Source organism: Misgurnus anguillicaudatus, chromosome 19 (assembly GCF_027580225.2).
Source record: "Misgurnus anguillicaudatus chromosome 19, ASM2758022v2, whole genome shotgun sequence".
Lineage (NCBI taxonomy): Eukaryota > Metazoa > Chordata > Actinopteri > Cypriniformes > Cobitidae > Misgurnus > Misgurnus anguillicaudatus.
In genome coordinates, this window is record NC_073355.2 from 41,412,450 (window position 1) to 41,423,748 (window position 11,299).

Genomic DNA, 11,299 nt, shown 5'->3' on the forward strand with positions numbered 1-11,299 from the left:
CTTCCATTTAATTTCAAAATAAATTAATTTATCTTTATTCATACCTTAAATCATTAAAATACGGATATGACTAAAAAAGAAACCAAATTTAAAAAAAAAATCCACTTCCTTTAAAGGTACCCACACCACTTCCCTTTAAGACAAACCATAACAACTCAACAGCTGATATGAGAGAGAAAGATGGCGGCTGCGGCGGACACCGACTCCACAGGAGCTGGAGATAAAATCAAAGCAATGCTACGCCGGTGCAGGGGTAGACCCAGACTGACGGACGCGGATCGAGCTCAGCGGCGGCTGGAATCGCGGAAGAAGTACGACGTGCGGCGCGTTTATCTGGGAGAAGCGCATCAAGTCTGGAGCGAGCTGCGCCGTCGCACGAGCCTGAGCGACGCGGGGCTCGCTGAGTATTTAATCCTGCTCGATTCAGCGTACGGAGACAAATACCAGCAGAAACACGCCAAGTACGCGGTTAACGTTTATGTCCATAAACTGTTTTTGTGACCATGCATCTAACCAAATAATAGTAAAAGTGTTGTAACCATGTTTTTGGCGGATTGTTAACCATTTTTACTACATATTTGATGGTAAAACTATGGTTACCATGTATTTTTGTGATTTGTTGTTACTATGTTTTTTTTTTGTACTACAAATACCATAGTTAAGCTAGCCATGGTGAATTATCCGTAGACAAAAATGCATAAATAATACTTAATGCATTGGCTTTTTTAATGCATGCAATGGTTTTTAAGTGCATGTATACGTAAATGCATGCACGCATACATGAGCTTTTACATATATACGTGAATGCATGGACTTTTAAATGCATATATTCATAAATGCATGCATTCATACATGAGCTTTTACATATATTCATAAATGCATGAGCTATTAAATGCATACATAAGTAGATAAACACATGCATAGGCTATTTTGTTTTTTAGTGCACACCTAATGTGTTGTAGCCTACAGCTGGCCAAAAAGTAAAGATTTTTTATTGCATGCTACTAATGATCTTTTGATAACCTAGAGTGTAAAGTAAAAAATTCATATTAATAATTGTGGTTTACGTGAGCATTTCACACTTGCCTTCTTATTGACATAGACGTGTGAAGTTTAACATGTCGTCTCTTGTGTTGTGAGCAGGAAGACTGACGTTCCTGAACTGAGTAATAGGAAAGGTAAGTATTTCTCTAGAAATTATATGCATTTAACTAAAAAGTAGGTTTTAAATGTAAAAATACTCATATATTTAGATTGAGACTTTAGCTTGGATTTTCATATGGTCACATATGCCTGGGTATAAATGAAATATACTGCCAGGTAGCCATTTTTAGGACTTGTCTGTTTGTTAGTCAAACAGATTTTGCATTTTCTCCTGCAGGGAAGAAAGCATCTGCCACCAGCTTACAAAATCTAGTGAGCTGGTACCAAGAGCACTTTCAGTCCTGTCCGCATGAACCTGAACTGCGGACGGTGGAGCCAATGGTGGGTTTATCTACATCTGCACTTTGGGAGTGTGTTGCTGGTCACTCATTTGTGCAGTACCTGCCGTGGGCTGCAGGGGTCGTGTCCGAGTCAGAAGAAGAGGACAACATTAAAGAGAGAGAGGACAGCACTCCCGAGGCGAAAGCTGAGGTCACTGACAAAATCAATGGCAAACACAAGAAACCGCAAACCCAAGAGCTGCTACAAGGTATTAAACTTGTGACATAATGTGAATGCATTTATATCGTGTATACACTGCATGATATTAAATACAATTTCTTCTTAATCTTCCAGTTTCACTTAATGACTTAGAAAGCGACAATGACCAGTCATCGCAGGTGGGTCATCAGACGACATGCACGACCCTGGATCAGCTCCCAGGAGCCCCTGCGGCCCATAGGGGCACACCCGCCTCCAAGCGCTGTCTAGGCAACCAGGCCGTGTGGGAGATGGAGGTACTTATGGACCGGGAAGCTCAGGCTACCCTCGCCGAGTCTGATGGCAAAGCCACCGGTCAAGAAGCGGCCGGTGAGGCCGACCCTGTCGTGGAGCAGGCGGATGGTTCGAGGACTTCAGAGCATGCTGAAAAATACGAGTGTCTGGTTGTCGCCACACCATTGGTGGAGAGGCGAGAGGGGGAGGATGGAGACGGTGGTATGAGAGAAGATGGAGATGAGGAGGAGGGGGAAAGCATGGCGTGCACGCCGCTGGTGGCAGACCCAGCGCAGGGCGAGCTGTACGAGACTCACGACCTGCAGACGGTGATGAGCGGCTGTGAGCTGCCAGATCAACGCTCCACATTAGGAGGATCTCAGGTATCAAGCAAATGCAATCATTGTGGGATGTGTTTTGTGTGTTTAGTATATAGCATGGGTGAATCTAATGAGCGAATGTTGAAAAGGACGAAGGTTGTTTAAGGAAAATGTAATGGGTTCGAACATATTGCACAGCCACAATTCCCATCTCTACCATATTTAAAAATAATAATAAGTATCATAAAAGTATTTTATTTTATGCATTGTCCTCTTTTTTTATGGTAATTTTAATGCAAGAATTATATTACAATCTTGAGTCTTATTTTCATAAACAATATCACAATGTCATCAATTTATTTTCTTCATGCTAAATACTACTATTAAACTCATCACTCCTTCAGCTATTCTTGTTCAATATCATGTTAAAGGATTAGTCAATTTTCTTAAGAAAAATCCAGATAATTTACTCACCACCATGTCATCCAAAATTTTGATGTCTTTCTTTGTTCAGTCAAGAAGAAATTATGTTTTTTGAGGAAAACTTTCCAGGATTTTTCTCATTTTGGTGGACTTTGGTGGGCCCCAATACTTGGCCGTTTTGATGCAGTTTGGAGTTGCGGTTTTAAAGGACTCTAAATCAGTGGTTCTCAAACTTTTTCAGCGTGCGGCCCCCCTTGTGTCCAGTGCATTTCTTCGCGACCCCCCAAAGAAAATTTATGACAAATTTGTGCTAAAATGTAACATTTTTATGAAACAAAACATATAAAATGATTCAAAGTAGTGCTGTTGGTTAGTAGCCTTATATATTTTTTGTTTTAATTACACAGAATTCATGATAAATTAATGTATTTTATAAAATCTCATAAAACTGGGGCCCCCCTGGCACCATCTCGCGGCCCCCCTGGGGGCCCCGGCCCCCAGTTTGAGAACCACTGGTCTAAATGATCCCAAACAAGGCATAAGGGTCTTATCTAGCGAAACGATTGTCATTTTTGGCAAGAAAAATAAAAAATATTCACTTTTAAACCACAACTTCTAGTCTTCCTCCAGTCCTGGGACGCATCAGCGCAACCTCACGTAATACATCATCACGTCAAGAGGTCACAGATGACGCATGCGAAACTAGGCCCCAGTGTTTACAAGTGTGGTGAAAGAGGACCGTTCCGACATTGTTGTATATCGAATTATACTAAATAATGCCTTTTGTGTCAGTTTAGTGTTTAAAATGGTCCGCAAATGTGCATTTCATATATGTAACACCTATATGTGACCTTTCCACATCATTATTACGCAATTTACGTGAGGTCGCGCTGGCACGTCACAGAACCGGAGGAAGACGATACTTTGTGATTTAAAAGTGCATATTTTTTATTTTCTTGCCAAAAATGACAATTGTTTTGCTAAATAAGACCCTTATGCCTCGTTTGGGATCTTTTGGAGTCCTTTGAGACTGCAATTTTGAACTGCATTGAAACTGTTAGGTATTGGGGTCCATTAAAATGAGAAAAATCCTGGAATGTTATCCTCAAAAAACATAACTTCTCGACTGAACAAACAAAGACATTAACATTTTGGATGACATGGTGGTGAGTAAATTATCTGGATTTTTTTTAAGAAAATGGACTAATCCTTTAAATTTCTTTAGCTTTGCGCTGTTTATTGAATGTGTGCATGCATTCATGTTCTACATATAATGTGATATACCGGCAGGACAGGCCTCTTAATTTGATTTTCACTATATACATACTTCAGTCTTTTTGCATGTCTGGTCCATTTGATTTGTGTGTGTAATGTGCATTCTGACATCTTTAATTTGTTTCAGGGGTTATTTGAAATGCGTCTGACCTCTGTTTCTTTCCATCCCTATTCCTCAAAGCTGATCATAATTACGGGTCCCAGTTACGAAGCTCTGACGTCTGAAGGGATTCAGCTGAATGTGTCTGGTGGAGATGTGGAGGAGGTCACGTGTACCGTCATCGGGGACGTGGCATATAATCAGATCCAATCAGGAGCGAGCTCACGTCCCGACAGCATCGCAGGTCTTATAGGGCTCGTACACGTCACATCCCAGCAATACGACCTGTGCACTTTAAAACATCTCTTTAAAACATAATTGCTCGATTGTTTAAACACTTCCTTATGGGTTCAGTAATTGTCACAGCTAAGGTTTCGTAAAGATTAATAGCTGTGTCGCCACTGTTTTCTGTTTTTCGACACTTGTGAGATATTTGTGAAAAACTTGAAACATAATCTGATATCAAAGTGAGCCTTAGTTTAAAAGGCTTTCCATATTTGAGCTGTTATAAGGTAAAGAGGAAGTCTCACATAGTTTTATATGTAAGAATCAGAATAATGCATTTAACAGCCCTGTGGTATAACAATTTTTTTATATTATTTAAATGAATCGTTTATGTATTTTTTTGACACAACCTTGATGTTGCTATTGCTCAAACTGCAAAGATTTCTTTTTAGATGTTTTGATTTGTCTTTTATATTTTTCCTCTTAAATTTAAACGTAACTAGGTCATGGTTTTAACTATCAACACAAAAAATAAACAAGGCTACTGCCGAAAAAAAAATAATAATAAAAAAAATATAATATATATATATATATATTTTTTTTTTAAATAAATAAATAAATATATTTTTATTAAATAAATAAATAAATAAATAAATAAATAAATAAATAAATATATATATATATATATATATAATGTAAAATATATCAGAATCTAAATAAATATAAATATATATCTTACTGTGCAAAAGTCTTAGGCCACCACCACCAGACTTGTTATTTTAAATGTTTTAATGTCAATCCATATTTATTTTTCAAACAGAAAATACAGGAAATATGTACCAAAAAAATAAGGACTAAATGTCTTCTTTAGGCATCGTCGGTGTTTAGTGTGACCTCTCTTGGCACTAAACACATCTTGAGCGTTTTTTAACAGAATGAAGGAAAAATACTAATTTCTTTAAATTTAAAATTAGGATTTAATTTTATTTAGGTTTAATAAATCCTGCAGTTTCCTGCTATTGCTTAAGTGGAAGGGGAGTTTACCCTAAAAACTTGACACATCAGTTTACATTTTTATACAGTTTTACACACTTTCTGTATTTTCTGGATTTATTTTATTAAAGAGACTGAGAACCAATTATATATGATCACTATAACATTGCATAAACAACAAATCTAATTCTGGCATGGTGGCTTTTGCACAGTACTGTATATACACACACACATATACATGTAAATGTTTCTTAATTACACCCATGCATGTGTTTTTATATATACAAAATAATTACACACAGTGCACACACAAGTATAATGCAAAAACATTTTATTTTAATTTGTATTTATTTTGTACGCCATTAATTGTGATTCATCTTTTGAAAGCCCTACATATTAATCTGAATTAAATGATTATTTGATACATACACATGATAATGTCTGTTTGTTACAGATATGGTTGAGAAGCAGCTGTTGGAAACCAGTGAAGAAGCGCACTGTCCGAAGGAGCTCGAGAGATCTCTGAATAGGTTAGTCACAATACATGCATTCACAGCATGGCATCAACACATCTGTGCTGTATCTGGAAAGATCAACCCAAAAGTCAACTGTGTTTATGTTGTAGATCTAAGAGGAACCGAAGGGGTCCGGTCATCGAGGCAGACGGCATGTTAAAAATGTTTCACTGTCCGTATGAAGGCTGCAGTCAGGTGTATGTGGCCATCAGCAGTTTCCAGGTGAGATCACCTGAATGCACCTGTGCATGACTAAACAACACGGAGCACAAAGCAGTACGAGAGTACAATTGCTTTCAGGTCAGGAACTGGAAAATTAAACACTGACATAAACCTGACCAGCCTGATTTAAAGCTGATGACTCGTCAGTTTCATTATTCGACGCCAAGATGGTAAAATGTGTTTAATATGTAAGCGATCTAAAAATAGGTTTTGTTTACAGTAGGATATTAAATGACCCCTCACATGGTATTGGTTAAATATTGTACATTTTTGTAATGCAAATCTGCCAAATATAAACAATAATAAATAATTATTTATATTTACAAATGTCAGCTCATTCGGTTGATGTATATAAATCAGTTTTTTTTAATTGACGAATTGCTATTGTTTTTCTCGCTGTTGTTTAGGCTAAATGTAAATTAATAATCTAAAAAAAGAATTGAGAATTAAAAAACAGATTAGCGTGGATTGAAGTTTATAAAACCTTTTGTGTGTTTGGACAGAATCACGTGAATTTGGTGCACAGGAAGGGTCGGACCAAAGTCTGTCCTCATCCAGGCTGTGGAAAAAAGTTTTATCTGTCCAACCATCTTCACCGTCACATGATCATACACTCTGGTATGTTTATTTCACTGTCAGAGATTTCCCATGTATGTTTTATCTGATAACATTAACCATTACTCAGCATTTAAAGGGCACCTATTATGCAAAATCCACTTTTGCCAGGTGTAACACCACAACCCTAAAATATAAAAATCAACGCCTTCCTTTTAAAAAAAAATCCATATTAAACTAAAACAGTCTCATTAGACATGCAATTTTGATTTTCTTATTAATGTGACATCACACTGATAAAGCTCCGCCCATAGACACTTACTGACAGTCCTGCATTACAATGTCGTACATTTAAAGGTACAAAACACATGTTTTTGCTCCAACCCAAAAAAGGTGAATTTGGACATTATGTGGGGTATTTTGGGTTGAAACGTCACAGACACATTCTGGGCACACCTTATATTATATTACATCTTGCACAAATGGGCATAATAGGTGCCCTTTAACCCTTTCATTTTGACTTTCCTCCATGTAGGCGTGCGAGACTTCATCTGTGAGACGTGTGGGAAGTCCTTCAAGCGTAAAAATCATTTAGAGGTCCACCGGCGAACACACACAGGAGAGACGCCGTTACAGTGAGTCACATATTTAAAACAGATCTGCTCGTAACATCTTTTATATCCTGTTATGATTCATACATGTATTCACAGAATGACTAAATGACATTTCTTTTAACTTGGTTTGTAAATAAAACTAAAGTGATCTTACTGCAGTGCATTCTGGGATTGCACTTTCTGTGAAGGGTACATGCAGTGTTTCCTTATATATGCATATACTCTCACCTAAAGGATTATTAGGAACACCTGTTCAGTTTCTCATTAATGCAATTATCTAATCAACCAATCACATGGCTGTTGCTTCAATGCATTTAGGGGTGTGGTTCGGGTCAAGACAATCTCCTGAACTCCAAACTGAATGTCAGAATGGGAAAGATTTAAGCTATTTTGAGTGTGGCATGGTTGTTGGTGCCAGACTGAGTATTTCACAATCTGCTCAGTTACTGGGATTTTCACGCACAACCATTTCTAGGGTTTACAAAGAATTGTGTGAAAAGGGAAAAACATTAAGTATGCGCCAGTCCTGTGGGCGAAAATGCCTTGTTGATGCTAGAGGTCAGAGGAGAATAGGCCAACTGATTCAAGCTGATAGAAGAGCAACTTTGACTCAAATAACCACTAGTTACAGCCGAGGTATGCAGCAAAGCATTTGTGAAGCCTCAACACGCACAACCTTGAGGTGGATGGGCTACAACAGCGGAAGACCCCACTGGGTACCACTCATCTCCACTACAAATAGGAAAAAGAGGCTATAATTTGCACAAGCTCACCAAAATTGGACCGTTGAAGACTGAAAAAATGTTGCCTGGTTTGATGAGTCTCGATTTCTGTTGAGACATTCAGATGGTAGAGTCAGAATTTGGCATAAAGAGAATGAGAACATGGATCCATCATGCCTTGTTACCACTGTTCAGGCTGGTGGTGGTGTAATGGGGATGTTTTCTTGGCACACTTTAGCCCCTTAGTGCCCATTGGACATCATTTAAATGCCACAGCCTCCCTGACCATGTACATCCCTTTATGACCACCATGTACTCCTCCTCTGATGGCTACTTCCAGCAGGATAATGCATCATGTCACAAAGCTCGAATCATTTCAAATTGGTTTCTTGAACATGACAATGAGTTCACTGTACTGGCCCCCACAGTCACCAGATCTCAACCCAACATCTTTGGGATGTGGTGGAACGGTAGCTTCGTGTCCTGGATGTGCATCCCACAAATCTCCATCAACTGCAAGATGCCATCCTATCAATATGGGCCAACATTTTTAAAGAATGCTTTCAGCACCTTGTTGAATCAATGCAACGTAGAATTAAGGCAGTTCTAAAGGAGAAAGGGGGTCAAACACAGTATTAGTATGGTGTTCCTAATAATCCTTTAGGTGAGTGTATAGTAAAGAGTTAATTTCCTGATGTCACCAGGGCTGTCACAATAATTAAATAATCGTCTCATTGCAATTGTTTGACCTCATCGCGATGATTTGAGGTCACCGCAATGATTGCACATCTCTCTAAAAAACACAAGGGGGAGCTGCAGCGCCTGTATAAACGAGACCGTATCAGATGGCGCTCTCTAGCTGTCAGTTTACGATGATGCATTGCAAAGACATTTAATACGGTGGAAAAACAGCATTTAAAGTAATGCTGCAAAACTTTGATAAGCAGTATGAACTGCCAGGTAAAACATACATTTCCAAAACAGCAATTCCAAATGTAGGGAAGTGAAGGATGTTATTCTTAAGGATCTGTAAGGAATTTATTTTTTTTGCCACTACAGACATGTGGTCCAGTACCAATATGACTTTAGTAGGATTGGGTACTATTTAAGGCCTGTTCTGCTATAGTCAGTTTATTTTGATTGCATTTTTATTTTCAGTGTTATTTTTCAAACACTTTGTTGTCTTTATTTCTTATAAAGAATTTTCAGTTTTTGAAAGATATATTTGTGTAAATTTTTTTTCATTAACAAACAAAAAATTTATCAGAATTAAATGTCAAAGCAATAAACAGGCAAATAATTGTCATAACTTCACAATTTATTAAACAATTAACCGTAAACCGTGACAGCCCTAGATGTCACATTAAAGGTCTTGTGTTATTGTGTTTAATACTCCTAACACTTATTTTTGCATCAGATGTGAGATCTGCGGATATCAGTGTCGACAGCGAGCCTCGTTGAACTGGCACATGAGGAAACACACGTCCGAGACTCATTTCAACTACACGTGCGAGCACTGCGGCAAACGCTTCGAGAAACTCGACAGCGTCAAGTTCCACAAACTCAAGAGCCATCCGGACACACAGGGCAGCTGAGAAACTCTTCAGTATGTGCAAGGATTTATTGACGGTACACTTGAATAAAGTGTTTGCATTGGTGCACTTTTTGAATTTTAAAATTTTCTAAAAGACTAAAGAATTGAAGCTGGATCAATCAAAGGTATCAGACTTAAGAGACTTGACACATATTCTTAAGCTGTTTACTGTGCTGGACACAGAAATAGGAAACCGGATTTTGTTTCTATACTGGAATCCTATAAAAACTGAATTTGTTTTTTATATTCATGATATTAATCGTTCATTTCTAAATAATGTCTGATACAAGCCGTGATGTCAAAATATGACCACATTTTGAAAATGCAGTCATGTTGAAATATGGCAATGGACAGTCCTGGGATGTAAAGGAAAAACAAAAGACGTATATGAATACATAAAGTATTCTGCACAATTTTTGGGTCCCTAATAGGTAAAGCAGATTTGTGATTCACATGAAATTAATGAAATGCAAAAGAGAAAACATATACAGAAATTCATGATAATTTTATCTATGCATTAGGTGTCTTTAACTATTGCATTAAAGAAAATGTCTACAATCTATTGTGTAGATATATTAAATTGTTATTTTTACACTGGTATAGTGACCATATACATTATCACTTTTATTAAAATACAATCAGAAATACAAGAAATTTGTATGCAATATTAAAAGTATTTACTGTAATCTCATTTTAAACATGAACAGTAACAGGAACCTGTAGATTATTTTAAGCATAAATGAAATGAAATCCTAATTTTTAATCCAAATCGAATGATGTCAGGATTTTAATATGGATGATCTTTGCTAAAACTGGTGCTGGTCTAAGACTTTTACAGAGTATTGTAAATTCAAATACGCTCATGTAGTTACACTCTCGACCCCTTAACTTACCTATGTGCACATCTAAATGCAATGTGTCATTTGAATACAAAAATGCAAATGACACATTGCGTTTAAACGTGCACAGATGTATGCTTGCCAGTACACAGTATGCACTATTTAAAGACACCTCATGTATTATAGCAATGGCACTCAGAATGTTATATTGTATTACGAGACAAATGTGAAATGAAAGCATTTTCACTAGTCGTGGTCTTCAAACGTTTGGACCTCACGTACATCATCTGCAATCTGTATATCTGAGGTCTGTATATGTTCTCCCAAATTCATTTTGTTTATAAATGTCCGTGATGGATAAAATGCAGAAATACTTTTGAAACCAAATGTAAGGTAATTTTTTCATGACATGACATGAAATCCAATGCATGCAAAAGTTTTTTTTTTTTTTAGGTTGTGTGGATCCTTTGGGTTTACCTTGGAGGTGCTGATGGGAGATGTTATTAACTGTTATACCACGGGGCTGTTAAATGCTTTATTCTGATTGGTTGAGAAATGTATGGGTGTTGATTATTTTTCTGTAAACCGCGCACCTAATTCGTCAAATGTCCTAAAATAGGCACCAACCGTGGTATAAGCAGAATAATTGGCTTTGATCCTTTGAATCATTCGAAAATAATGCTTTGCGTCGCGCCGCTTACCACCTTGGGTGTGCATTATTTTCTTATAATTCAACGGCCCGTCGTCAATTATTGCTTACTTGGGTAGCATTTCAGATCCTCAACATTCCAGAATCCAGTAAATACACGACTGCTCTAAATGTTGTGAAGTTTCGCTGGTTGTGTGTAACAAAGCAGAAGTAAATCTCACTGATCTGAAGACCTGAGTGTGAAAGATGGAGGCATGTAAAGCGTTTCTTTACACCTTTATGAACTGTGACCTTCAACACTAATGCCACATCCCATGAATACAATAAACTTTGTGT

At 37.5% G+C, this 11,299-nt stretch overlaps 1 protein-coding gene across 1 annotated transcript; it reads left to right on the top strand.

The window, feature by feature from the left end:
- The first annotated feature begins 157 nt into the window (after positions 1–157).
- On the top strand, positions 158–9,542 carry LOC141351153 (zinc finger protein 653-like). Its single transcript, XM_073857674.1, has 10 exons — positions 158–461; positions 1,144–1,178; positions 1,382–1,693; positions 1,780–2,300; positions 4,117–4,279; positions 5,708–5,783; positions 5,879–5,990; positions 6,494–6,608; positions 7,081–7,180; positions 9,299–9,542. The coding sequence occupies exons 1-10, from the start codon at positions 181–183 to the stop codon at positions 9,474–9,476; spliced, it is 1,893 nt and encodes a 630-aa protein (XP_073713775.1). The 5' UTR covers positions 158–180; the 3' UTR covers positions 9,477–9,542.
- Positions 9,543–11,299: the final 1,757 nt, after the last annotated feature.

What these genes read in the sequence shown, in the direction of transcription:
- LOC141351153 (XM_073857674.1), top strand. Translation starts at nt 181, where the DNA reads ATGGCGGCTGCGGCGGACACCGACTCCACAGGAGCTGGAGATAAAATC. An exon ending in TGGCCATCAGCAGTTTCCAG is followed by an intron (nt 5,991 to 6,493) that starts GTGAGATCACCT and finishes GTGTTTGGACAG; the next exon opens with AATCACGTGAATTTGGTGCA. An exon ending in ACAGGAGAGACGCCGTTACA is followed by an intron (nt 7,181 to 9,298) that starts GTGAGTCACATA and finishes TTTTTGCATCAG; the next exon opens with ATGTGAGATCTGCGGATATC.